The sequence below is a fragment of the Eremomyces bilateralis genome (genome assembly GCF_010015585.1).
Source record: "Eremomyces bilateralis CBS 781.70 unplaced genomic scaffold P152scaffold_12, whole genome shotgun sequence".
Classification (NCBI taxonomy): Eukaryota; Fungi; Ascomycota; class Dothideomycetes; order Eremomycetales; family Eremomycetaceae; genus Eremomyces; species Eremomyces bilateralis.
Genome location: NW_022985078.1, coordinates 358,353 through 383,283, shown reverse-complemented (window position 1 = coordinate 383,283; position 24,931 = coordinate 358,353). Strand labels below are relative to the sequence as shown.

Genomic DNA, 24,931 nt, shown 5'->3' with positions numbered 1-24,931 from the left:
AGGGCCCGTCGGGTTGCCCTAGCGCAATATATCTGAAAGCTACGCCTATATATTATATTGCTTTAGTATAGGAGCCTTCCTATTGTAACCTCTATTCCTTAAACATTTAAATCTAAACGGTCGCTAAGCCTCGCTCCCTTGCCAGTCAGAGTTCCGTGCCCAATGTGCTTAGTTCTGCAATGGTCAATTGACGGTTTCTGTGATCGAGCCCTGTATATCAACAATCACCAACACCAACCTCAGCACTGAGCACTGGAGGTCTGGAGCCAATACCAACAAGAGTGAAGGTAGAGCTTCCGAGGCAGCAAATGTTCTATCATCACCAGCAGCCATCCCACTGCTCCCTCCAATATATCCCCCTTTACCAGAGAGATCGTTTTTGCGATGAAAGAATTGCCGCTTCGGCAGTCCTTGGGTCAGATTGTAACATTGAAACTTCGGAATATTTAGTTCAGACGAGTTTGTGTCCCTAACGAAGATATATTCAGATGACTACTGAACACGAGAGCAATTGTACAACATATGACTCATTTAACCCGGCCACTATAGGCAAGTATTGAGGTTCAGAGCCATATTCGTACGAATTCCTGTCCTTGTTACTGTTCAGTACCAACCACCATAGTATCTAAAGTACATAAGTGTGGTCGGCTGAGTTGTGTTCACTGTCTTGCGAGTAGCCTCCTACAGTAGATCTTCTTGTACAGGATCCGACTGAATATCCACAAATATCATCATCAGAACTTCCGCGTATGCCTTTGCCCGCACCCCTTCCATTCATGCGCGCTCTTGTCGAACTGAGTCATATTTGGCGCGCCCAGTCGCTAATCTCTTATTGAAATGCTCAAATCCCTCGTAGACGCCATGAAGCTCATCCCTTAGCTCTTTGATTTCTGTTGCCAAAGCCGTGTTCTCTTCGTTTTTTTCATTCATGGCCTGCTGGTGTTCCTTTTTCTCGTTGCCTGATAAGGCAATTGTTTCCTTTAGCCGCTGTATTTCGCGGTTCTGTTGTTTCAACTTGCTTCGATATTTCGCTATGATCTTTAAAGTCGTCTCGATATTTCTCTGTGCTAGAGAAAGAGCTTCGGAAACATTCGCTTTGCGAAGTTGAATGATGTCATCGCGGTATTCCTGGTCGTGTTCGTCGCCGTCAGTGCTTAGATGGTTGACCTGGTTTCCATCATTCACTCGGGGCCTGGGCGATTGGGATCTTCCACTGGCTTCGCCGCTTCCTGTGTTCTGTTAGATGGTGCTTTATCAAGTAGAAAATAGAACAAGTTGCAGTCCCGAGCGAACATCGCCACTCGCACCCATAGGTACGGAAGTCTCCTGGGGATCGGGATTAGGAGGGTTTGCACTGGTTTCCATGCCGTCGCCTCCACTCGTACCCGTAAAGATGGCAGTATCTTGGGGACCGAGATTGGGGGGGCTTCCATTGGATCCTCTGTTATCGTCCCCTAGTAGGTATTCTGTTAGATGCCTTTATATCAAAATGGGAAATAGCGGAAGTTCCTTACCCGGAAGGACGCTGTCGTTCCGGCTTGACCCTCGACTCGGGGGCGAGACGTCTCGTTCTCCACTGCCTAGTCAGTGTGGTTAGCATCTCCTATATATCGTTCTCACGAGAAAGTCGAAGGGTCACGGATCCGGTCATGTCTCATACCTTCAGCAGCTTCTTGGACACTATATCAGATTGGACTTCTGTACAAAGGTTCCCGAGCGTTATAGTAGGCATCTATGTTGTAGTCCCGTAATGGACCTTTCCGTAGTCGGTAACGCGATTCTGTTCTGGAGAGGATTAGTTCGTTTGATCTCTGATAATGTATTTTTAGAAGAGAAAATAGGTATAATCTCGAGTAGAGGGAAAAGAGACCTTAACTTACGTTTGGATACGCGAGGTAGGAGCCATTGATCACTAATATGACGGTTCAAATGAAACTCAGGCGTCTTTATTCCAGTAGTATTGGGTTGGAAAGAGTAGGATGTAGGTAAATCCAGTGATGAATTAGGTGAGAAGGATGGCATCGATAGCAGTAAATTTAGTGATGGATGAGATGAGAAAGAAGGGATCGATAAATTCAGTGAGCATATGAAAGGCATCCACATGCGTTTGGGCCCGTGTGCTCCTGTCAGACATTTGACATCTGACGGTTCCATGATGTTCGCATAGAAGAATGTGAGGTTTCTCATGAGTCTAGACAGGAGGCTCTGTCTCAATTAGCACATGAAGATGCATCGATCATGAGAGTTTGGTGCTATTCGAAGACTCAAGTCGCGGAAGATGAAGAATGAAGTGGACTGAAAGGTAACAGGCGATCAGATGATATTGCTTGGGACGATCCTCTTAATAGGCACTCAGATATCAATGTCATTTCCTCTTTAGGTTGGACTGAGACTCATCTCTGTAATCCGTTGAGACCACCACCCATGCGTAGGTTGGTGTGATTTCAGCCATTGCCAATACAATCGAAAGCTGCTTAGGGGGTGGAATGCCCGGGTAGCAGCTTGTGAATGACTTTTTTTAAGTATGATGGGCTACTGGTAGATTTTACCTAGTTTAAAGTTATATCTCTGGCCCCGTGGGTGTTCATGACAACGCTGAGAGCGTCCAGCAAATCAGACTTCCGGTCCGCACTGCACCAGCTATGCTCAATTGAATTTGTCGTGATCGTTTCCCATTCCTTCCGACTGAGATCAAACGTTTCTTGGACCGCACAGAAGCAGTCAAGGATGTACGCCCCAAAATATGCAGGGTCGTCACTGTTGACACTGAATTTGACACCCGCGTCGATGAACTTACGGATCGGAACATGGGAAATGTGCGGGACGCACCGTAGGACCACGTTGCTAACAGGGCACACGGTGAGGAGGATATTGTTGTCCACAACCCTTTTCATCAGGTCTGGATCGTGGTCGAGACCGAGCCGTATCCCGTGATCGATACGAGTCACGCCGAGGTGATCCAGCGCGTTTGCGAGGTATTCCGCCGGTCCCTCTTCACCAGCGTGCGCTGTAAGCTTCAACCCGATCGAGGACGCCTCCTGAAAGATCTCGGACCACAAGGTCGGCGGATTGTTTTCGGAGGAACATAGGCCTACGCCGATCACGGAGCCGTTCTTGTAGTGCTCCTGAACCTCGGGCGATTTGAACGTGGCCACGCTCTCGTGGACGGGGAGATGTCTCAGGTAACATGACGTTAGGAGACTGGTGATTCCTAGTTCGGATTCGGCCCTTGAGCGCGCCGCATTGAGACCATCGACTATCGTGGCATACGCGACGCCTCGACTGAGATGCGCCTGAGGATCGAAGAACGCTTCCACGTGATGAACGCCATCGGATTTGGCACGGGTGAAGTAATCCCACGCCAGCATTTCAAAGTCATCTTCCGTGATGAGCGCGTTCATGCAAATATAGTAATAATTCAGGAAGTCATCGAGACAGGTGAATCGTGTGTAGCGGAGTTTCAAGGACTCAATGGACGCGAATGAAGGGTCATCGGTAGGAAGAGGGATTTGGTTCTTTTCAGCAAGCTTGAACAGGAGTTCAGGAGAAAGGGCGCCCTAGAATCATCAGATTCATTTCCTGGTAATCGGAACCGTGGGTGAGGTATTTCCGTACCTCGAGATGGATATGATGCTCGACCTTTGGCAGGGCGGCCAAGAAGGCGTGTTGCTCACTCGACTTGCACATATTTTCTGTTTTCTAAATTTTACAAAATGTATATGTAGGTCCATCTTAACCTCATGTCGAAGGGGGATTTCGGGATTTATAGGTAACTTTCAAATTGCTGTGTCGGAAGTCACCGAGTTTCGAGTTCGTTTTATCTCTGAAAGGAGTCTCCAGTGTGGAGTCTAACTGGAGCGGTCGACCTCGAAATGGCTAGCGTCATCGCAGCCAATCAGTGCGGCCCATGAATTTTGAAAATTGCAGGGGTCCATACACGTGCCCGCCCTTCACGTGATGCCACTCAAGCGAAGCGTCCGCACCAAAATCCTCCACTTCCATATCACGATCGCAACTTCACGGGTAGCATCTCCGCGCATTCTGACACCCACGATCCATCGCCCATCATGTCTCTCGTCACGGGAGAGAAGTCGAACTTCCAGTTCATCGTAAGCCAAGCCGCTGGTATTCCATTTACCCGTTCGAGTGCGACTGACCGTGGAACAGCTGCGACTTCTGAACACCAATGTCGATGGAAAGCAGAAGGTCATGTACGCCTTGACCAAGATCAAGGGTGTCGGTCGACGATACTCCAACTTGGTCTGCAAGAAGGCCGATGTTGATCTCAACAAGCGGTATACCGTCCCGGATCTCCCATCGACTTCGAAAAAGTTCTAATTCCCATCTCTCACAGCGCCGGCGAGCTCACCTCCGAAGAACTCGAGCGACTCGTCACCATCATCCAAAACCCGACCCAGTACAAGATCCCCACCTGGTTCCTCAACAGGCAGCGTGACGTCGTCGATGGCAAAGACTCCCAGGTCCTGGCCAACGGCGTGGACAGCAAGCTGCGCGACGATCTGGAGCGACTGAAGAAGATCCGCGCCCACCGTGGTCTGCGTCACTACTGGGGCCTCCGCGTCCGTGGCCAGCACACCAAGACGACGGGCCGAAGAGGACGGACTGTCGGTGTGTCCAAGAAGAAGGGTTGAACGTCTCATACTACTGGCATGGGGAGATTGGAGTTCGTCTGTTACTGCTCATGGTGGATCGCCAAAAATTAGCATCAGCACGGTTGTGGACTGGCTAGCCTATATATCGGCAGCCTGCGTACAGTCAAATCATGGATTAAAATCAAGGGTCAACGGCTTCTGTCATTGCATCGTGTGGGTATCTCATGACCGTGATCTACACATTAACAAGCAGTATAATCCTCGTTCAATCGCCATCATGGATCACTGCCATATCCAGCACCTCCGCCCGGGCTTTCCCCTTCGTGTGGCTGCCAATGAAGTCCGTCAACGTCCTATAGGCGCCTGGTTCTACGAAACCCACGACCTCCCAGTCATCCCCCACCACATCCTGTGACTCCACTTGTTCGATTAAGCCCAAGATTCGCTCCTTGACCGTCCCACTTGCCTTCTCGGCTCCCTCGCCGTCCCCATCTGCTGGTTTTGGTGCTTTGAACGCTTGCTTCAAGATGCCGGTTGGACAGGTGATCCGAAGCTTCATTCGTGCCCGTGCTAGCGGGATCGGTTGATGGGCAATCAGCGCCTTCATGGCATCCAAGGCTTGTGATTTCGAGGATTTCGTAGTCACCACGCCCGTCCAAACGGGCAGGTCTTTCTCTTTCACACCAGCTGCGGCCGTTCCCGCCGGCTCGCTCGTAGCAGCTTCACCGCTAGTTGGAGCAGATTTGGGCGGATGGGCGGAATGTGAGCTTTGCGAGCTCAGCTGATCCAGGGCTTTCTCGATCATTCCGGTGGTATATACCCGCTTCGTCTTCGGATCGACGAGCTTGCCCGCGACGATATCCAGCACCTCATGACGAATCCGATCGAGCTGGGCGTTCCGCTCCTTCTCGCCGACCTGCAGCTCGCCCTTGCTCAGCACCTCGAGGATAATGTCGTCCAGTTTCTTGGCGCCGAACGCCTTCTTTAGATCATCGGACGACGCCACCTGGCCTTTGCTGACGTTCAGGAAGACGTTGTGGATCTGGAGGACGTTGTCGAGGTCTTTTTCCACGCCGGACCGCCATTCGAGGACTTTATTTTTGTAGCAGGCGATCTCGAAGCGTTTTTTGCCTGACTCCGAGTGTTAGAGCATTCGGTCATGTATACCGCCATGAAGACGTCCGGGATTGTGCTCACCTCGTCTCATCCGCACGAGGGACACATTGGTGAGCTTGATGAAGTTCGACGGCTGGAGCAGTTAGTGAAAGAGGTCTGCGAGACGCTTGAAAGCACAACGTACTTGAATGATTCCAACGGGCATTTTGACGGGCTCGTTAGAAACTGATATTGGTGATTCAACAAATTCTCGTCAAGTTGTCCATGTAAATCCTTCCCCCGCTCTGGTCAGGCTCATCGGGTGCAGTTCTGGGATGGAGGGATGATATCAATATGAGGTATCAAGGCATCAAGGCACTAAGGAATCAAGGTTTGAAATGCGGCGCCAAGGCCACATACGGAAAGCGACATGGATCACGTGGAGTCATTCGTCATCGCCGTCGCAACCGCCAATGGCCGAGCGTCTCCCCCCATTTCAGGTAATCAAGTCGAACCCCCAGATGACCCTGTGGCTTATCCTGTTGTCACTGCGGCACCTACCTACTCCGTTGTCTCAACTCTCAGAGCTTGATTACTGAAGCTTCCATCCTCATCCCCATTCCTGCTTAAACTCTCTCCCAGATTCCCTCCTTCGTAAATCTTCCTGTTCCTCCTTCAACCCCCCTTTGTCTCTCTTCTTTGACATAGCCACGAGCTGGCACTCCAAGACGTCACCGATAACCCCCCAAGACAGCAGTGACTCCGAAACCCCGACTGTTGTCTAACCGCCCATCATGAAGCTTTCCACCACCGCGCTCCTTGCAGGAGCAGCTTCGGCATCTGTCCTTCCACAGCAGGTTCTGCAGATGTCCGAGCAGCTCATGGAAGGATGGTCCAAGCCGTTGCACGAGCTGGAGGAGTCCTTCGGCTCCCTCTCGTCCGATGTGAAGGATCTCTGGAACGAGATGAGCATGATGTTCCCCGAGTCGTTCGATAAGGCAAACCTCCTGTCGATGCCAAAGCCTCACAAGCGGAGGCCCAACTCGGAGTGGGACCATATCTTGAAGGGTGAGGATATCCAGAAGGTCTGGGTCGAGAACGCCAACGGCGAGAAGGAGCGGGAGATCGATGGCCATCTCGAGCCGTATAGCATGCGGACCAAGGCTGTTGACCCGTCGACGCTTAATATCGACTCGGTGAAGCAGTATAGCGGGTATTTGGATAACGATGAGGATGACAAACATCTGTTCTACTGTGAGTGACCTTCGGAGCATGCTCGGTGAAGTGACACTAAGCTAACTGGATGAAGGGTTCTTCGAGTCAAGAAACGATCCTAAGAACGACCCCGTCATCCTCTGGCTCAACGGCGGCCCAGGCTGCTCCTCTCTCACTGGTCTCTTCATGGAACTCGGCCCATCATGGATCAACAAGGACATCAAGGCCGACTACAACCCCTTCTCCTGGAACGCCAACGCCTCCGTGATCTTCCTCGACCAGCCTGTTAACGTGGGCTACTCCTACAGCAGCAAATCCGTGAGCAACACGGTCGCGGCCGGCAAGGACGTCTATGCGCTGCTCACCCTCTTCTTCAAGCAATTCCCCGAATACGCCACCCAAGACTTCCACATCGCTGGTGAATCATACGGCGGACACTACATCCCGGTCTTCACCTCCGAGATCCTCGCCCACAAGAAACGCAACATCAACCTCAAGTCCATCATGATCGGCAACGGTTTGACGGACGGGTTGGTGCAGTACGAGTACTACAAGCCCATGGCCTGCGGCGAGGGCGGCTGGCCGGCAGTCTTGGACGAGGGCTCCTGCCAATCGATGGACAACGCCTATCCGCGATGCGCGAGCTTGATCCAGGGCTGCTACGACAGCGAGAGCGTCTGGCAGTGCGTGCCGGCGAGCATCTACTGCAACAACGCCATGATTGGGCCGTACCAGCGCACCGGTCAGAACGTATACGATGTGCGCGCCCAGTGTGAGGACCCCAGCAGCCTGTGCTACAGTGAAATTGGCTGGATCGGCGACTATCTGAACCAGAGGGACGTGATGGAGGCGGTGGGTGCCGAGGTCGATACCTACGAGGGCTGTAACAATGATATCAACCGGAACTTCCTGTTCCAGGGCGACTGGATGAAGCCATTCCACCGCGTTGTCCCTGGAATCCTGGAGCAAATCCCCGTGCTCATCTACGCCGTAAGTTCGCCCCCTGACCCCCCGTATTTCTAAACGCTAACGCATTTCCCCAGGGCGACGCCGATTACATCTGCAACTGGCTCGGCAACAAAGCCTGGGCCGAAGCGCTCGAGTGGCCCGGCCACAAGGAGTTCGCGAGCCTCCCGCTCGAGGACCTAACGCTGTCCGCCAGCAGCAAGAAGATCGGCGAGGTGAAGAGCCACGGGAATTTCACGTTCATGACCCTCCATGCGGGTGGGCACATGATCCCGCACGATCAGCCCGAGGCGAGCTTGGATATGCTTAATCGGTGGTTGAGTGGGGAGTGGTACGCGTAGGTTAGGGATGGCATCGAAATTCATGAGGTTGAATGGATGGTGCAGGTTGCAAGGCATGATATAGTGTGCAATGCACGTACCTGGGTTGCATTTGGGGTCGAATGTCGAGATTACTCTGTCGAAGAAAACTGCATGCATCTCCGTCCGTAGACTCTCCATCTATTAGAGATTATTCCAAATGCTTTTCCCGCTCCATCCACGTCCCTGTGAGCATCCCATCTCCCCCCCCCCCATCACACACCCTTGCGAACTCCGACAACAGCCAATACACATACACCCACGCGTCCTCCCTCCGCGCCACCCTCCCCCCTACGCCCTCCCACCCCGCTCAATCCACCCTGCCAAATCGTCGCGCTCCCGCAAAAAAAACCGCAGCATCTCGGGGAGATCCGAAAACGAGGTGTCGACGGGGATGAAGTGCACCAAGGGGACTAGGCGCGTCGTGAGTCAGGTGCGGTAGAGCGTGGAGAGAACGGGGGCGGAGGTGCTGTGGTGGGCGGCGAGGGGGGAAGGGGTGGACGGGGAGGGGGAGGGGTCGAGGTGGGAGATGAGGCGGTGGGTGAAGGGGGAGGGGTGGGGTGCTGTCGGATGGAAGGAGGCGAGTTGCGGGCATGGTGCGCTGGTTTCCGTGGATGGAGTGGAGGCGTTCGTGACGGTTTCGGGGCAATCGAGGTGGGCGAAGGCGACGTCGGAGTGGGCGTGGTGCCAGGAACGGGATCCGGAGAATGGGGGCCGGTAGCAGGGGGACGTCGCGTGCTTCCAGTGGAGATGTAGCCGCGGTAGGAGTATGGCACCAGGTGGCTCGGGAGGATGGCGATGGCGTCCTCAGGATCGGAGGGGGGGTATTTTTCGCCGCCCTGGCGGGCTGGGCTGATGGGTGGGCAGGCGGGGTGGAGGAGTTGCCAGTACGGCTAATTTCTAATCCAGTCCGGGTTGCCGATTTCGAGCAGGTCTTCGGTATCCTTGGGGCGGTTGAATTCCCGCTTCGTTTCTGAAGGCGAAGTCTCCGATCGGGAGGCTGTGGCCATACTGGCACACACGTCTTCCCAGCTGGCGAGCACGCGGGCCTGCGTCATTCCATTGATCGGTAGTGTGACGTCTGGTAACGACACGGAGATATTCGACAGCGCCTGCACCCATCGATGCAAATCCCCGTCGTCCGTATCTCCTTCGCCAGTCACGACGCCATCGTGGATCCGAATTTTCCTCATATCGACCCTCCTCGCCGCTTGCCGGACGCCCATCTGGGACATCCCCCAGAACGGCTCCAAGTCCTCGTAGATCTGGTCGAACAGCTCCTCGATGATGGTTGCGTTCTGGGACTCCTCGAACTTGAACCAGGAATCGAATTGCGGAGGCGGATGTCGACCCCGTCGTTGGCGGTATGCTTTTGCCGCATCGCTCAGCGTATGGGACTCGTGTTCCAATATACGTTGGAAGTCACTGAGCGCCTCGAGGATGAGATGTTCTATCGGATGTCGTTGCGGATTGAGCGAAGGGGTGGAACTTAGACCGAGTAATGAAGGACTTTTGACATTGCGAAAGGAAGTTGACAGATATAGGAAGACGAAGACAAGGACTATGATAAGGGCTCTTCGATGAGATACGAAGAACATCGTGAAAGCCATTGCAATATCCTACTGTTGTTCTCACTTACGGTTCTGAGATTTGGTATGATTCCCTGAAGTATCGAATCATCGCTTGCCGGCTGGCATCCATTCTGCTCGAATGAAGGGGGAGTTCCTGTGTCCATTCAACATATCGAAGCCATGTCAGAGATCATATTGTTCCTTTGTATATCCTTTGTATACCTCCCCAACAGGTAGCTGCGCCAGTACACCAGCTCCGTCCAATATTCTTGAACATCGGAGTCAGTTGGTCGGTCTTCACCGGTTCAGCCACCCCCACAGGATGCTTGTCCATCCGTGACGAGAGAGATATTAGATACCTGCACACGCGTGATGAAGTCGCTGGCTGCAGAAGTACTTCTCCTGCTGAATGACGAACAAATGACAGGTTAACGAAGCATGACCCGCAGCAAACGATAGTCATCCTGCCAGGCGATAGGAACAAGTCATCGTCATGGGTTCACGCCCTGTTCCTATCCTATCTATCCATGTCGATCACTCGGTCAACCAGGGAGGTGCACCATCCAGAACACAGAGAAGAATCGGATCCAGACTCCATGAGACGGCAACACCGAGTACAGGATGATCAAGACAGGACTCAGGACGACATCTCCCCTCCGTCATTTATCGACTAGCAGGGATAATACATGGACATTGGTATCAACTGCAGAGTTTTCTTGCAGCTGTGACGTCGATGCAAGTTGATGGCAAAACGAGAGACCTTGAAATCCTTGAATGAACCAAAGAGAGCTGGATTGAACCAAAGAGGTTGGAAATAGAACCGGAAGCGTCCCGCATGAACGTCCCACGACCCACGCGACCACTGCAGTCCACCATGCACAGCACCACTGCAGTCCACACCACCACATCAAGGAGGTTTCCTCCACTGTAAATTATGGTACGCTGCCTTCTTCTTACACCAGCTTGGCCCATTCCCCCAATTTGTGAACCCAATCATCCCGGTTTCTGTTCCGTAAGTCGAGATGGTTCTGATCCACTGGTCGCCCTGTTGGCTGGGACGGTGGTCCTTTTCTTTTCTAGGGCTTCCGTCTAACTGGTGCCCTGGCAGATCTCCCTGAGCCTGACAGCTCCACGTAATGGATCGACTAACCCGTCTACCCGTATCTCGAGAACGCGATCTGAAGGTAGGATTTCATACAAAGACCGCCTTGTCGCTGGGTGCACCAACCCATCCGTTGCCCATCTCACCTTTTTTCATTGAGAACCAAGAGGTTAGAGCCTAGGATCTACCGATCTACGGCACTTATACACGAGCAATATGTCTCAGAAACCCATCTTCGTAGCAACTCATCCACGAGCTTGCTCCACAGCGTTCGAGAGAGTAAGTACATGTGTCTCCAGTATCCCAGTCCCCCGCTTCGACATTGTCCTCTGACTAGATCATAGGTGTTCATGACATGCCGTGACAGTCTCCAATGCATCCATGAGCCGTTCGGCGACGCATTCTACTTCGGCCCGGAGAGACTGGGGTCAAGATATGAAGATGACGAGGAGGCGAGGCTGGAGAGTGGCTTCAGCAACAGCACATACAAGACCATCTTTGACAGGATCGACAAGGAGGCTGCCGAGGTTGGACTCCTCCCTTCCTCGCGCGTGTTGTTATTATCTCCCCAGTTCTGCCGCGCAATCCAACGTTATCCCCTTGAATTCAGTCCTTCCGTTTGGCTCTGTGAAATGCCCGCTTGTACTCAATACGATCAGCGCCCGCCTATGCGTGTTTCTTAGTACCTTCTTCGCGCGGAGTCACCCTAGTCGACACCCAGCCCCTGACCGTCCTCACTACATTGACGGAAGAGGAGGAGGCCAGTCACGGTTCAAGGAAATGGATCCCCACGTCTTTGCGGCCAGAAATACTCGATTCATTTGTTATGATTTTTCGCGTCCAGGGGTTCTCTCTCCTCGTTCACTACTTACCGTAACAGGGCAAACGGATCTTCATCAAGGACATCACGCACTACCTGGTCCCTCCCAATGGAAAACCGGCCATGATCGCACCCTCTCTAACGCAACCGCGCCGCGGGATCGGAACCGACGGCTCGCATTCGCCCGCGACCGATTCCTCGGAATCCGGACCGGGATCGACCGCGGACTCCACCACGGGAGATCGCTACCCCTTCCCCACGGAAACCGAGCCGGGGAATCCCTCCGTCGTGCCCCTGGAGCTCCTGCGCAAGTTCCAATTCGCCTTCTTAATCCGCCACCCGCGCTCGAGCATCCCATCCTACTACCGGTGCACCGTCCCCCCCCTCGACGAGGTCACCGGGTTCTACAACTTCCTGCCCGAGGAAGCGGGCTACGACGAACTGCGACGAGTCTTCGACTATCTCAAGGACCAAGGGTTGGTGGGTCCGCGGATCACCGGCCAAAGTCCGCCGAACGAGGACCCTGACAAGGTGGACATCGTGATGATCGATGCGGACGACCTGCTCGACAACCCGTCAGGGGTGGTCGAGGCGTTCTGTAAGAGCGTCGGGATGGAATACTCCCCCGACATGCTGAAGTGGGGCGACGAGATCGACCAACGCGAGTGCCGGGAGAAATTCGACAAGTGGAAGGGATTCCACGAGGATGCCATCAACAGCACCGAGCTGAAGCCCCGGACCCATGTACGATCCCCTTTTCTTCCCCCCTTTTTTCGACGACTTACTTACTCTGACCGTTCAGAAGAAGATACCCAAATCCGACGAGGCGCTGTTCGCCGAGTGGACGGAGAAATACGGCGTGCGCGGCGCAACGATCATTCGCGATGCCGTGGCGAAGAATGTGGCGGATTATGAGTACCTCAAGCAGTTTGCGCTGAAGGTTTAAGCGACGGATGGCGGCTGGAGACAGCAGCCGGTCGTCGCACGCTGTTTACTTTTATTGTTCGACCAGCTAAACCAGCGGTCCTAAGAAATGACCTATTACGGCTTTATATGGCTTGACTTCACTACCACAGCGTGGATTCACCTGTTTCCATCTGTGAGCCCAATCTCCATGCCTACTCCCAGTGTCCATCCTATGCCAATAGCTACGTCACCTAGATACTTCCCAATGCATGACCCCCCATTTATAGCCCTCCTCAACACTTGAAGGCTGCGCGCTACCACTCTGCACACGATCGATTCACTAGTAACGCCGCAGTGATGGCGTCATGCCCGCCCCCGCACCCCAAGCACCGCAGGAAGCGCTGCAGCCGCATATGTCGATGCGCACAATGGTCGCTCATCGATCGGCTTCGCCTGTTGCTCGCTTGGCAGAAGACCCATCAATAAGCGTTGCGGGTGGGGGTTACGTGGGGCATTATGTAATCTTCGTGGAGTCGACCTATGAATCTGGAGAGGGCTTGGTAACGCAGTGGGTTGTGGGATGAATGGCTGAGGTCAGGATTCTGTATCCGCGGGCATGAAGATGGGGTGGACAGGTAGGATAATGGATGGGGAAGTATCCTACTATTGTTACGGAGCACTGTGAATGGCGAAGATATTGCAAGGTTGGCTGACACCCAGTTGCAATTGCCAGAGTCAAGCCTTGCTGGGAAACGCAATATAAAACAACCAGCAATTGGGGTATTTACATCAGGTATGTATTAAGCAACGCTATTATCAATCCTGGCGTTGTGGGCATCATATTCCACTTTTGGACCGAGCTCGTCCTGTCGGTCAGCCAGCTCCGCTGTGAGCTTCAAATTCTGCGCGCCCGACAACGCTTTGGTTACCGCGGCCTCGCAGCGTTCGCGCACCAATCGACGCAGGGCACTGACGAGGAAGCCGGAGAACACGTCGATGGCCCAGGAATCGGGGATCATGTTTAGAACCTGAAGTACTTTAGTATATGAAACGAGCATTTAAGAGTCGCTGGGGACACGCACCGTGGATACGTCGAACCAGGGGCCGAACCTCTCCAGAAGCTCCCCCGTTCGTTCGATCCGGTCCGAAAGGTCCCGAATCTGGAAGAATTCGTGCAGCAGATACTCAAACAGCCGGGACTGGTCCTCTCGGCTCGGCTTCGGCCGACCGGGAACGACGTCGCCCAGGGTTCGAAACAGGCTGTGCCCGCCCAGGAGACAATAGCTGACGGCGGTGTCGAAATCGCCGAGACCATGCGTCAGGAGTCGGATGGCTTCCTCGTGGCGGCCTTGGCGACCGCAGAGGATGATCATTTCGGGGACGAGGTGTTCTTCGTAGGCGGTGAGCCGTTCGAGCACGGCGGCGGTGTCGTACGAGGAGGCGGGATCTTGGGTGCCGCCGAGGAGTTGTAGGAGTCGGAGTCGGCTCTGCCACCACTCGGCGTCGATGGCGTTGTCCATTATGAACTGGCGATATGTAGGCTTCGGGGGGTGTAGCGCTCTGTAGGTCTCATACGTTTGCATGAGGATTTGTTTCGATTCCTCGGATAACTCCAGCTCCTTGACGACGACGTCAAGGTAGTAGCCGATCAACTCATTCGAATATTGGGTTTGCTAACAAAGTCAGCGGTTGCCTGGATCGCTGGAGACCGTACCTTACCTTCTTGCCGAACACGAGATATTCAAGGTATTCCTTGACCGCCGCAGGTGCATGCTCATGAAGAATCTTCAATGCATCGGTAGTTCGAAACTTGACGGTGCTGTGATCGTCCGCAAACACCTGAACCCCAAGTTTTGGGTTCCGATTCGCTAACCATATCGCATATTCCCGTACAAGTTTGCTGTCCTTGAGTTTTGTGAGATACCGCCGTAGTTGCTGCTCTCCATCCAAGAACTCGCCACCAGCGTCATGCTCACCGCTGATGATCCGCTTCCAGGTGGCCAGGACCTTTGACGACATCTTCCGGCTCTGATACAGACGACTAAGCACGTATAGGCGCTTGTACTGCTCGAGAAGCAGGACGGCTCGATCGAACGATTCGAACTCCTTGTCATCGACAACGATGTTCAACTCTTGCCGTACACTGCCTGGGGTTGCTGGTCCTGGTGACGAGCCTTGGTCTAGGATGAGAAGGATATGAAGTAGAGCGGCATCCACCGACCCGAACAGATCGTCTCTATCCTCGACGCTTCCAAAGTTTCGTTTCTTCCTCCAATAGAGCATATAAGTCTTTGCAAGCTGCAAGACAAGATGAGACAGCGAGCCTGACATCTGTGACGATATGTCGACCTGAGCTTCCTGATGCAGGAACTTCTCAAAGACATCTTTCAACCCGTTGTGGGCCCACAAGCCAGAATCTCCTTCTCGGATCTCGTCACGAATTACGGGGATGAACGCTAAGATGATGCGAGGGTCTAATTCGCTCTCGATGAGGGCCTTTTCCGTCGCCCGAACACCCTGCTGCTGGTTATTTTCGTCGGATGATACTCTCAGAATCAAATCTGCAAACAGGAGAAGGGCGGCTTTCTGGCGGATGAAGCTAAGGGCAAAAAAGTCCAGTTCCGTTCGCGGATCCAGGCCTCGGATATCGTTGAGCAGCAGTTGGACCGCCACTCGATCAGGGCGGAGAAAACCCCGTCGGGACTCTGCAGATGAGGAAGCCTGCTCCAATCTCGCGTTGAGTTGAAGGAATCTGGGATTGCGGACCGTCCACCAGATTCGATCGCCGGACCAACATGCCATTTTCGCCGGAACATTGCAGAGGCGCCTCACGATCTCCAATTCGTCTCTTTCTCGCGTTTCTTCCGATTCCTCGAAGATGTCCTCGGCGGTCCGCGTCTTCCCCTTTGCAGACTGCTCAGATACAATCGGGGAGGAAGGTGGGGCAGGAGTTGATGGTTTTAGGCTCAATCGTTTCTTTGCCAATACCGAACTTATCTCGGGGAGACTGATGTCAACCGCCGACAAAAGTCGTTGAATGCCCAGATCAGTTCCGTCCGTTGTTGCTTCGGCGGACGGGGCTTCGCCGACTAAGGATTCAAGATCGTAGTTCAGCTTGGTCGCATGACCCTCACCGGAGTCCACATCCCAGCGCTGAATTTCTAATTGGCGCTTGAACGAGTCTTCTGTCCCGGCACGGACAACCGAGAGTACGTACCCCTCCTCAAAAACCTCATCAAGAGCGGCGCTGGCAGTCAGATCGATGCCTTTACCATCGACCACCATATTATCCGGATAGCTGGTAAATTCGATGGTTCCGCGCACGACTTCTCCATCCAAATTGACGAACATCCCTACGCCAGGATCGAACGGGCCGTTTCCTTGAGCCAGGAGGAACTCCGTGGATGTTGGGGATGCGATCTGTGGACGCAACAGGCCAAATCCTTTGATCAATTGCGAGCTCGGTCGAGATTCGGGAGGAGGTGGAGGGAGGGATTTGTTCGTTTCTTGTTGGGGTCGAGGAGATGCCGATCGCTCCGTGGTCGATTCGGGGGGAGTTGTGTTCGTCCTAGGTGTGGGTGATGTCATTCGTGACAAACTGTCCGGTATATCAAAGCCATATCGTGTACTTGAATGCCGTCGTGTGTCGCCCGAGAACACCCCCAGGCTGCTGCTTCGTCCATGACCCCGATCCTGAGTTGTCTCGGAACGACCTAGTGCGGAAACACTTCTCGAGTGGGCGGATGGTGGAGTCGAAAGCTGTGATGTCTCTCCTATACTCTGGGGGTCTTCCGTTGAGAAGGAGCTGATCGGGAACAACGGGATCTTTTGCTGATGCACCACATCCAAGAGCGCATACGAGTTGGCGTCGGCAACACAAGCAACATCGCCTCGTCGGGATGTAGTCAGGCATCCACCAAATTCGATATCCCGTACCACGATGGGTTCCTCGCCGATTCTTACCATCCGTATCTTATTCCGCAACCCCATCATGATCACCACCCCACCAGGCTCGTCCATCACATCTTCGGAGATGTCCTGGTCAGTTCCCCCGACCCAAGCACATGTGAACGGTTTAAGCCGTGGAAACGCTGGGCTAAGTTCGGGTAGTGAGTAGAAACTCAAGGTATGGTTGCTTAGGATCGCCGCCTTGCCAACGGCGGGCAGGAGGAGAATCCGCTGGATGCCATCTTCTGCCTCTCGGAGAACCGGCGGTCGAAGCCTCGAGGCGAGGATAAAGGTTGATTCGGCGGATACATCTTGAGGATCGGGCGGTATTCGAACGAGATGTAGGATCTCCGCGGCGGAGGTACCGATATAAAGGTTGTCGTCTGAGAACGTCAGCACAGATACTCAATGCATGCCACCTGGAGAAGATGATTTTAAAATCATTCTCGTACTTACTCCAGAACTCTACACAAGTTATTCGAGTATCATTCTTCTCCCCGTCCGCCGAGAGCGGTACATCTTTCGCTAAGCTCCGGAGGAGGTACGGAGCATCATCAGAAGACTCAGTTCGACCGCTCATCGAGTTCTGAGGGTCCATCATGTATGTTTGACATTTCCATGTTTATGAACCACACATTAAAGCGAGGTGGGACTCAATCGAAGGGCTCATCACCATAGTTATCTGTTCGATTGTGTTATTGTCTTATTATTGAAGCTTCTATGGCGTCGGGGATTCAGGCGGATGTCTCCAACGCAGGGATCAAGACGGTACGTACCTTAATTAGACCTTAACTAGGAGTATCGCCGCACGGCTGAATGAAGGTGACGAAGCTTAATATGCCGGCAACACGCAACGTGACTTTTACATGTATCTCCTTCAACTGTGAACCATCACCGCAAATCGTCCATACATATCCCGTCTTTCGTTCATATTGCTATTTATTGCCCATAGTGAATGCTGGAATCAATTATATACACCCAGAGGGTCCGCACCTGATTCGAAATGGATCCAAACGTAACGATCCAAGGGGCACAACAGGAGCAATCCCAGGCCGACGCGGTGCAAGATGGCGTCAATGCTGCGGTCGAGGAGGAGAACAAGTTCCAAAGGGCCATCGCAGCATGGAGGGGTCCGTCTCCTACATGGAATTGCTATGAATATACGGTTGCTGACGGTAAAACCTAGATATCGATCTCACGGCTCTCGTTCCAAAGCTGGACACCACCGCTTCCGACATCGTCGCGCACCAACGAGATGCACTGATACAGAGGAAGGATCTTGCCCAGAAAACCAAGGATTTCCGGAAGCTAGACGATACTGGAAAGCTGGCTGAAGTCAAGGCCCTGCTCAAAGCTTATCAGACCTTCATCGACCTCATCACGAACCAATCCAAGACCGTGCAATCTGGCTTCTTGCAGGTCTACTCACCACTGTCCGAGGCTCCAGACCCATATCCTTTGCTCGAAACGTCCATCGACTCGCTGATCACTGCCGAAGAAATCGTCCCCCGGTTGACTGAGGAAAACGGGCGGTTGCAGAGCCAAGTCGCGACGCTCACTGCCCAGCTGGAGGACACGGAGAAGCAGTTGGAGAGCGAACGAACCACCCGACAGTCACTAGAAATTTCGCGTGATGAGAAGATTAAGGAGGTTGAAACGTCATGGTCTGCCGTTCTATCGGAGAAGCAAGACAATTGGGAGGCCAAGGAGCGAAACCTGGAGGAGAAGGTTGAGAACCAGGATCGACTGCTCAAAGAGCTCAAGGCAAGCTACGAGGTCTCACAACGGCTCGGAAGAAGTGAAGATGGGGATGCTGAGTTACGACATTCCGGAGCAACCGCAGCGGAATTGGAAATCGTCAGCTCCGAGCTCGATCGTGTGAACGTGCGATTGGCAGAGGTTGAGGGTCGGAACGAGCAATTGAGAATCCAACTCGCACATTCTGCATCCCAGCATCCGTCGCACCCCGTGGAAGACGATCCTGCATATCTGCGACTACGATCCGAAAACCAATCTCTGCGGAGGAAGATGGAGAATACCAAGCTGGATCGTGACAGTCAAACCCGAAAGATAGAGGGCGAACTCCGGAGCCTGGAGCGCGAGCTTGCATCGATCAAGCAAGAGCGCGATGGATTGAAGGACAAGCTTCACAAGTACTCCGACTACGACGATATCAAGAGCGAGTTGGAGGTGTTGAAGGTAAGTAATCAACTACATCGCTTGAACACCGTACCTAATGCTGGCCACAGACGATCGAATTTGCAACCATCGAAGACGACGACGAAGCAGACGGCACAGAACACAATGGCGAGAAACGGTCTCGCGATAACCTCGAACAGCTCCTCCTCTCGCGCAACAAGAAACTCACCAACGACCTTACTCTCCTCAGGGTCTCGCACGCAGATTTGCAACGGCGCCTCGACTCCCTTACCTCCGATTTTAACAATACCACCGCGGACCTCGAGAAGAGCAAATCTCTTAACCAAACCCTCGAATCCGACCTCCTCTCCTTACAACAAGAAGCCACCAACGCCTTCTCCCAACCGGGCTTCTCATCTGCCGCCTCTGTCGCTGGCACCTATACATCCCGCTTCCCTTCTTCCGCCCGCTCCACCGCCCGCGGGAAAGGCTCATCCCCAACGTCCTCGATCATCAGCGGCTGGGACCCGATCCCCAACTCCCCCTCTCCATCGACCGAGGGCGTCGGTGGCGGCTCCGGTATCCTGCCCATGGTCACCGCGCAACGCGATCGGTTCAAGAAGAAAATCGCGGAGCTCGAGGGCGAGCTGCAGAAGCAGTATGCGACCGTCTCCTCGCTTCGCAACGAGATCGCCTCGCTGCAAAAGGACAACCTCTCTCTGTACGAAAAATCCCGGTACCTCTCCTCCTTCTCGTCCGCTTCTCCGGCGGGACGCGGCTCGATGGCGCCGAACCCGAACCCGAGCAAGATCGACATGCCGGGAGCGGCGGAAGATAAGTATCGTACCATGTACGAAGGACAGTTGGGATTGGCCCCGTTCGAGCGATGGCGTAGCCGCGAAAATGCGAGAAATATGAAACGCATGAGCTTGCCGGAGCGTACGCTGTTGCAGGTGACCAAAGTAGTTTTTTCCAGTCGGCTGGGGAGGAATATCTTCGCGGTATATCTGCTGGCACTGCATATGGTGGTGTTGATGTTGCTGATACCTGGTCACGGCGCACATCATGCACAAGTTATGGCGAGGAGCGTGACGAGTACCGTGGATGAAGGCGGGAAAAGCGGGTGATTTGCGTATGGATCAAGCGATGAAGCTGGGGATGGAAAAAGGTTCTTGGTTACTGTGCACAATCCGACGAAGCGAAGGTTTAAGATTATTGAAGCTCTCGACTCGAAAGGAACCAGATATATCCAAGCCAACGCCGAAGGTACTGCGAATAACGATCGTACAACTCCGAGCGATGCCGCGTCCAAGCAAACCACACCCTCACGAATATTCAAGCTATTCCCAACGATTGATACAGTACATGATATCCGCATCCAAGTCTCGCGCATCGATCCGAACGCCCTCCAGGAACGCCGGGACCTTCGAATGCACCTCATTAGGTCCAGCGATTTTCCATGTCTCGTCTTCCCTGGTCTTTCACCCTCCTCATTTCGACTTCCAGAACCAGTACTCAGCCGCATACTCCACCTCAATATGGTCCTTCTGCCCCGCACATGTCTCCGGCGGCTGTCCACCGACAGTGTTCAACCGATACACCTCCGAATACGTCGCCTCGATGCCATCCAGATGCGCGGTGCTCATCTTCAACCACGGCACGTTCTTCGGGTCCGGCGCGGGCGTCGCCCCGTCCTTCTTGCAGCCCACCTGCCCGTAGTCCCCGTTCCGCGAGTTGAGGCTGAAAAACGGCACCCCGCCGGCGGTGAAGAAGTGGTGGCCGGACAGCCAAAGGTTGGACGGGGCCAGGCCGTCGGCGTCGGCGGGCTTGGCGTGGCGGATGGCGACGGGAGGCATCAGGGAGAGCAGCTCGGGATAGAGCCCGGCGATGCAAGAGCTGTTGAAGAGCGTGGCGACGGCGCCGACCTGCACGGGGATAGCGGACGCGTTGGTGGTGTCGCAGGTGAAATTCTGGGTGCCGCGGCCGACGACGACGTGGGAGAGGACGAGGCCGGGCGATGGTGGGGGGAGTGCCCCTGATAAGTCATGTTAGCACAGAGCATAGAAAGGAGTTGTGAGGGTGTTACCTCTGTTCATCGGGGCGTTTTCGATGTTGCAAGCTGGGGGTGCGGGGAAGTTGGCCGTCCGTACGAATCGGGCGACGCGGTCGCCGACGGCATGGTAGTATTTCTCCTCTGGCTCGGACCAACTTCTCGCGTTGACCTGGCGGACATCAAGGGTTGGGGCGGCAGCGGAGAGGGTAGCCAGAGAGGTGAGGAGGAAGGTGAATGCTGGTATTGTTGTGAACAACATTGTGGTTGTGTCTCAATCGGTTGGTGTTGGCGCTAGTGTTGTTGTTGTCGTCTTCCACGGAACTCAGGCAGGTCAATGAGGAAGGATTTGAAAGTTCAATTAAAGCGTGATGATGTCCAGCACCGTGATATAGTTGTTCGGAAAGAAGTCCTTGACTTGTATGGCGTAAGAAGATATTAGGCTCGAGAGCAAGAATTGAAAGTATAGAAACGAAACAAATAACGCAGCAAGCAATGAGAGTAGGAGACTCGATGCAATTAAAGCAGTACGAAATCCCAATGCAGGTTCCAGTAATAGAACAGAGATATCCGAAATCTTCGATGGCCACCAGAGTCGGCCACGCGCGTCAATATATTCCAGCCTCTCCATCCACGTCCCCCAACCGCACCCTCACCTTTCCATCTTCCATTGTTTGACCAAGAGATTCTAGGTCCCACTGAACACAACCATTGCCCCATCGGTCTTCTCCTCGGAGACCATTCGACCACTCACCGCACCGCTTGCCCACCGTACTAAAAATACCTGCGAACCTGACGACGCGGGCGGTTACCGACTGGAGCGGTTCCACCCTCTGATTGGTCCCGTGGCCAGCGCCCAGAGCCGCCTGAACGGGATGGCGGCGGGCACTAGGAAGAGAGCCGCCCTTGGCCCCTGGCTCATGGCTGGACCTTTTGAGGTTCGAAGCGGGATTGGAGGGCGAGGGAGGCTCTGAAGCGTGTTATTTCCAATGGCAAGAATAGATCTGGCGGTGGAGATGACGGGGGAAGGGGATCGGGATGTTTGTCTAGCGGCCGAAACATTCGATGGCTGCCAGAGATTCCGATTGACGGATGGGATTGCGCATGAGGGGAGGACCAGTCTGGACCATGGATGGAAGAGGATCGTTTCTGTACAAGGTTAAGGCACGATGGACAAGATTAACGATTTGACATCAATGTACAGAATATCCTTGGAGCATATCCACGTGGATGCACGATACGGATACAGTTACATATCATTGTCATAATAGTCTGTACTCTGCAGGCTACCGTCCCGTGGACGCCCAAGATCTCGCCCTAAATCTTCCTGCCCTCCAACCCAAATTCCAACTTCCCACCTGTGAACCCTCTCGCCCATAAATCCAATCTATTCTCTCCCCCCGGTTCTCTGTTCACTTCCAGGGTCGGAGGTCAACCGTTAGCCCAGCGGGCGCGTGTGCGGGACCATCGGGATCCAATCGAGTCGCGGGCGGTTACATCCTCGCGTCCAGTTCTACCTGTGATCCACTCTGAGACTATGCCATGTCGACGATTTCGTAATGGGCTCGCCAATCTGGGGAAACGGCAATCCAAGAGTCGTGGCAGATCAATTAGTAGTACTATGAATATCGGTACCCGGCCAGATCTTAACCGTCGAGTTCTTTTAGCAATACTCGCCCAGAAATGGAAGCGCTTGAGGGCTTAGGGTCGAATAACGGCATACGCAATAGAAACGGCATTCCATCAAACAGGAAGGGTATCAACCGACGAGCTACTCAAGCTCCATGACTTCGTACCTCACCGCTGCTGTACTCTGGTCGGACAGGAATGGTTGGTGGGACCTCACGCGCTGGAGCGTCGAGTCAGTATCAGGTAGTAGTGCATGAATGCAGTGCATCCTGTACACCAGTTACTCCGACGATTACTGTAGGCCTGCATCACCATCGAGCTCAGGCCCACAGCTTTTGCATTACCGCTGGCTATCGCTATGACCTGTCCCAAGGCGCCTGGAAATTCCGTGGCGATGAGCGGCCCTATAAGCGCTCACTTGTCTCCATCCGAATCACGACAGGCTGGACGATATGCCAGCAGGCATGAAACGGACGGATGCCCTCAGAATGTTTCCCTCTCATTTCCATTTTGAGAGTGGCATGACGTGGATGATGCTGGACGTATAAGTCGGCATGGCTGATATGGCGTATTGGTTTCGCTGGTTTCGGCTAACCACAAAGCATTCGAGAGGATGGAGCAAAAACTCCGTGCTCTTCTATTCTAATTAGCAGAAAGTCTTGATTGTTTATGCGTCATCCCCCATCCGAGTGATCCCAATTATTATCTCGCTCGCGATTCTTGGCGCTCTTCTTCCTCCCCGCCCCACCCCCTTCATCCCTGACCCGATCTGGTTTCTTCGGCCAATTCTTCGCCACATCGATACTGCTCCGCGGCCACCAGAGTTCCAGAAACATCCAGATCAGGTAATCCACCACCATGCACAAGCAGAACAACTTGCCCGCCCAAATCCCGCATCCATAGTACCGTTTGAGCCGATCAATCAGCGCAAAGCTCTGCACGCCTGCCCGACCGCGTACCGCGCTCCGCGTCTCCCCGCCGTAGCCATGCCCGTAGAACTCTTCCTCGGACAAGACGCCCGAGATGCCGTCGTAGACCCGCTCCGTGCGTCGGGCAATGTCCGCCCAGCTGTACATGACCTTCACCTCATCATGGAACCGTTCTGTACGGATTCGGTTCGCTCGAAGGGCCGCGATGGCCTCGCCCGTCGCGCGCACCAGGTCGTCCTCCTCGGGTTTCGCGAACGTCGTCATATGTTGCGGTAGGACCTCCGGGATGCCGCCGACTCGAGTGCACACGACGTAGAGACCGCACGATGCCGCCTCCACGAGCACAGTTCCGAAGGCTTCCGTGAGTGACGGATGGAGGTAGATGTTCCCGCGCACCATCACGTCGCGGACCTGTTCGTGGCGAATGGGTCCTAGGAGCGAGACACGGTCATGTAGGACATTTCGTTCCAGCATCTGCTCCAGGTCGATGGCCTTGGGGCCAGAGCCGGCGATGAGGAAGCGGACGTTGGGATAGGAGGCGCATATGAGAGGTATAGCGGCGATGAGGAGATCGATTCCCTTATTGTAGAACAGCCGAGAGATTACCACGATGGTAATTGGATCGTTCGGGCCAATGGGGCGAGCGTGACTCGATGATTTTGGAGTTTTCCGTGAGGACGAGATCGGTAGCTTTGGAGCGTTGTCACCATGCCTCGATGACACCGTGCTTGGATGATTGAGCGGACGGAAGTTCTCTGCCACGAGAGCATTGGGTATAACCGACACCATCAGAGGGTCTAGCGATGCCCGGAGAACGGTGTTCTCTTTGCAGGTATGCGAAACGCAGATGGCGTGGTCCACATCCGACAACGTGAACTTCAACAGTTTATTTGCAAAGATGCTCGCCGTGTCAGCAAATCCAAACAAGGAGTGGTCAGTGAAGACGGTCCGCAGCCCCATGGTCCGCGCATGGAGGATCGCTTCGTGGCAGAGGTTGCTGAGGCTCCCGTGTGCGTGGACGATCTCGATGTCTTCGCGGATGATGAGGTTACGGAACATGGGGAAGAAGGAGAAGAGGGTCGGGAAGGTCGTCTCGCGGTAGACTACGAAGAAGGGGACATGGTAGACCTTGAGGCCGTTGGTGAGGTAGCGGACTCCCGTTCGCCCTTCGTATGCGTGGGTGATGATGACGACTTTGTGGCCGCGGTCGATGAGTTTCTAGAAGCGATGAGGGGCCAGTTCGATTATGGTTGGGTGGTGATCGTACACTTGACAATTGGTATACGTGAGATTCGACACCACCTAAATTCATCAATATGGGCCATGATCCTTATTTTTGCGAGCGTACCAGGTTGTGGGAAGAAGTAATCACTGATCATCCTGCGGGTCCGTTAGAGGGCTGATATCGAAGGATCAAGCGGTGGCTTACGCAATATTGTACGGCATCTTAACAATTTCCAGCTTATCGCTGTACGACTTCTTCGCAGCCGCATTGTGAAGGCAGGAGATGCCGCGTCTTCTGCTTGCAGACGTGTAATGATCGATACTTCAATCGTTCTGAACAGCTTGATGAAGCAGCGGACGAGTTG

The 24,931-nt window shown here is 53.9% G+C and overlaps 11 protein-coding genes across 11 annotated transcripts; 4 read left to right on the top strand and 7 right to left on the bottom strand.

Moving 5' to 3' along the window:
* Positions 1–624: 624 nt before the first annotated feature.
* On the bottom strand, positions 625–2,368 carry P152DRAFT_488848 (uncharacterized protein). The gene is made up of 5 exons (XM_033682127.1): positions 1,881–2,368; positions 1,661–1,680; positions 1,515–1,580; positions 1,294–1,454; positions 625–1,236 (listed from the first exon to the last, which is right to left on the bottom strand). Exons 1-5 carry the CDS (start codon positions 1,904–1,906, stop codon positions 775–777), a joined length of 735 nt encoding a protein of 244 aa, XP_033533379.1. The 5' UTR covers positions 1,907–2,368; the 3' UTR covers positions 625–774.
* A 181-nt stretch (positions 2,369–2,549) lies between these two features.
* P152DRAFT_466985 (adenine deaminase/adenosine deaminase) lies at positions 2,550–3,687 on the bottom strand (the record flags this gene model as incomplete). Its single annotated transcript, XM_033680732.1, has 2 exons — positions 2,550–3,557; positions 3,616–3,687. The coding sequence occupies 2 exons, from the start codon at positions 3,685–3,687 to the stop codon at positions 2,550–2,552; spliced, it is 1,080 nt and encodes a 359-aa protein (XP_033533378.1).
* Positions 3,688–4,016: 329 nt separating this feature from the next.
* P152DRAFT_459211 (40S ribosomal protein S18) lies at positions 4,017–5,021 on the top strand. Its single transcript, XM_033679630.1, has 3 exons — positions 4,017–4,109; positions 4,168–4,295; positions 4,355–5,021. Exons 1-3 carry the CDS (start codon positions 4,068–4,070, stop codon positions 4,650–4,652), a joined length of 468 nt encoding a protein of 155 aa, XP_033533377.1. The 5' UTR covers positions 4,017–4,067; the 3' UTR covers positions 4,653–5,021.
* P152DRAFT_49985 (shwachman-Bodian-diamond syndrome protein-like protein) lies at positions 4,770–6,187 on the bottom strand. Its single transcript, XM_033682304.1, has 3 exons — positions 5,914–6,187; positions 5,811–5,862; positions 4,770–5,744 (listed from the first exon to the last, which is right to left on the bottom strand). The coding sequence occupies exons 1-3, from the start codon at positions 5,932–5,934 to the stop codon at positions 4,879–4,881; spliced, it is 939 nt and encodes a 312-aa protein (XP_033533376.1). The 5' UTR covers positions 5,935–6,187; the 3' UTR covers positions 4,770–4,878.
* A 122-nt stretch (positions 6,188–6,309) lies between these two features.
* On the top strand, positions 6,310–8,230 carry P152DRAFT_437483 (putative carboxypeptidase CpyA/Prc1; the record flags this gene model as incomplete). The annotated part of the gene is made up of 3 exons (XM_033677583.1): positions 6,310–6,962; positions 7,018–7,913; positions 7,967–8,230. Exons 1-3 carry the CDS (start codon positions 6,503–6,505, stop codon positions 8,228–8,230), a joined length of 1,620 nt encoding a protein of 539 aa, XP_033533375.1. The 5' UTR covers positions 6,310–6,502.
* A 584-nt stretch (positions 8,231–8,814) lies between these two features.
* P152DRAFT_459210 (uncharacterized protein) lies at positions 8,815–9,934 on the bottom strand. The gene has a single exon (XM_033679629.1). The coding sequence runs from the start codon at positions 9,856–9,858 to the stop codon at positions 9,142–9,144; it is 717 nt and encodes a 238-aa protein (XP_033533374.1). The 5' UTR covers positions 9,859–9,934; the 3' UTR covers positions 8,815–9,141.
* Positions 9,935–10,796: 862 nt separating this feature from the next.
* On the top strand, positions 10,797–12,687 carry P152DRAFT_514874 (uncharacterized protein; the record flags this gene model as incomplete). Its single annotated transcript, XM_033682877.1, has 4 exons — positions 10,797–11,200; positions 11,266–11,448; positions 11,802–12,485; positions 12,544–12,687. The coding sequence occupies exons 1-4, from the start codon at positions 11,138–11,140 to the stop codon at positions 12,685–12,687; spliced, it is 1,074 nt and encodes a 357-aa protein (XP_033533373.1). The 5' UTR covers positions 10,797–11,137.
* Positions 12,688–13,391: 704 nt separating this feature from the next.
* P152DRAFT_418417 (uncharacterized protein) lies at positions 13,392–17,321 on the bottom strand. Its single transcript, XM_033677106.1, has 4 exons — positions 17,052–17,321; positions 14,367–16,978; positions 13,730–14,320; positions 13,392–13,675 (listed from the first exon to the last, which is right to left on the bottom strand). Exons 1-4 carry the CDS (start codon positions 17,194–17,196, stop codon positions 13,448–13,450), a joined length of 3,576 nt encoding a protein of 1,191 aa, XP_033533372.1. The 5' UTR covers positions 17,197–17,321; the 3' UTR covers positions 13,392–13,447.
* Positions 17,322–17,598: 277 nt separating this feature from the next.
* Positions 17,599–19,861, top strand: P152DRAFT_398839 (uncharacterized protein; the record flags this gene model as incomplete). The annotated part of the gene is made up of 3 exons (XM_033676489.1): positions 17,599–17,725; positions 17,782–18,794; positions 18,845–19,861. The coding sequence occupies 3 exons, from the start codon at positions 17,599–17,601 to the stop codon at positions 19,859–19,861; spliced, it is 2,157 nt and encodes a 718-aa protein (XP_033533371.1).
* Positions 19,731–21,419, bottom strand: P152DRAFT_459205 (uncharacterized protein). Its single transcript, XM_033679628.1, has 2 exons — positions 20,821–21,419; positions 19,731–20,769 (listed from the first exon to the last, which is right to left on the bottom strand). The coding sequence occupies exons 1-2, from the start codon at positions 21,044–21,046 to the stop codon at positions 20,225–20,227; spliced, it is 771 nt and encodes a 256-aa protein (XP_033533370.1). The 5' UTR covers positions 21,047–21,419; the 3' UTR covers positions 19,731–20,224.
* A 1,668-nt stretch (positions 21,420–23,087) lies between these two features.
* On the bottom strand, positions 23,088–24,788 carry P152DRAFT_450011 (phosphatidylinositol:UDP-GlcNAc transferase subunit PIG-A; the record flags this gene model as incomplete). The annotated part of the gene is made up of 4 exons (XM_033678148.1): positions 23,088–24,560; positions 24,610–24,644; positions 24,691–24,722; positions 24,772–24,788. The coding sequence occupies 4 exons, from the start codon at positions 24,786–24,788 to the stop codon at positions 23,088–23,090; spliced, it is 1,557 nt and encodes a 518-aa protein (XP_033533369.1).
* Positions 24,789–24,931: the final 143 nt, after the last annotated feature.

Excerpts from the sequence above, each read along its gene's own strand:
- P152DRAFT_488848 (XM_033682127.1), bottom strand. The coding sequence starts at position 1,906 with ATGGCTCCTACCTCGCGTATCCAAAC. Across the intron at positions 1,681-1,880 it reads CCTACCTCGCGTATCCAAAC|TGTCCAAGAAGCTGCTGAAG; the intron begins GTAAGTTAAGGT and ends AATCTGATATAG. Across the intron at positions 1,581-1,660 it reads TGTCCAAGAAGCTGCTGAAG|GCAGTGGAGAACGAGACGTC; the intron begins GTATGAGACATG and ends CACACTGACTAG.
- P152DRAFT_459211 (XM_033679630.1), top strand. The coding sequence starts at position 4,068 with ATGTCTCTCGTCACGGGAGAGAAGTCGAACTTCCAGTTCATC. Across the intron at positions 4,110-4,167 it reads AGTCGAACTTCCAGTTCATC|CTGCGACTTCTGAACACCAA; the intron begins GTAAGCCAAGCC and ends ACCGTGGAACAG. Across the intron at positions 4,296-4,354 it reads GATGTTGATCTCAACAAGCG|CGCCGGCGAGCTCACCTCCG; the intron begins GTATACCGTCCC and ends CATCTCTCACAG.
- P152DRAFT_49985 (XM_033682304.1), bottom strand. The coding sequence starts at position 5,934 with ATGCCCGTTGGAATCATTCAA. Across the intron at positions 5,863-5,913 it reads TGCCCGTTGGAATCATTCAA|CCGTCGAACTTCATCAAGCT; the intron begins GTACGTTGTGCT and ends TAACTGCTCCAG. Across the intron at positions 5,745-5,810 it reads CCTCGTGCGGATGAGACGAG|GCAAAAAACGCTTCGAGATC; the intron begins GTGAGCACAATC and ends ACTCGGAGTCAG.
- P152DRAFT_459210 (XM_033679629.1), bottom strand. The coding sequence starts at position 9,858 with ATGGCTTTCACGATGTTCTTCGTATCTCATCGAAGAGCCCTTATCATA.
- P152DRAFT_418417 (XM_033677106.1), bottom strand. The coding sequence starts at position 17,196 with ATGATGGACCCTCAGAACTCGATGAGCGGTCGAACTGAGTCTTCTGAT. Across the intron at positions 16,979-17,051 it reads AACTTGTGTAGAGTTCTGGA|ACGACAACCTTTATATCGGT; the intron begins GTAAGTACGAGA and ends TGACGTTCTCAG. Across the intron at positions 13,676-13,729 it reads CCTGGTTCGACGTATCCACG|GTTCTAAACATGATCCCCGA; the intron begins GTGCGTGTCCCC and ends AAAGTACTTCAG.
- P152DRAFT_459205 (XM_033679628.1), bottom strand. The coding sequence starts at position 21,046 with ATGTTGTTCACAACAATACCAGCATTCACCTTCCTCCTCACCTCTCTG. Across the intron at positions 20,770-20,820 it reads AAACGCCCCGATGAACAGAG|GGGCACTCCCCCCACCATCG; the intron begins GTAACACCCTCA and ends ATGACTTATCAG.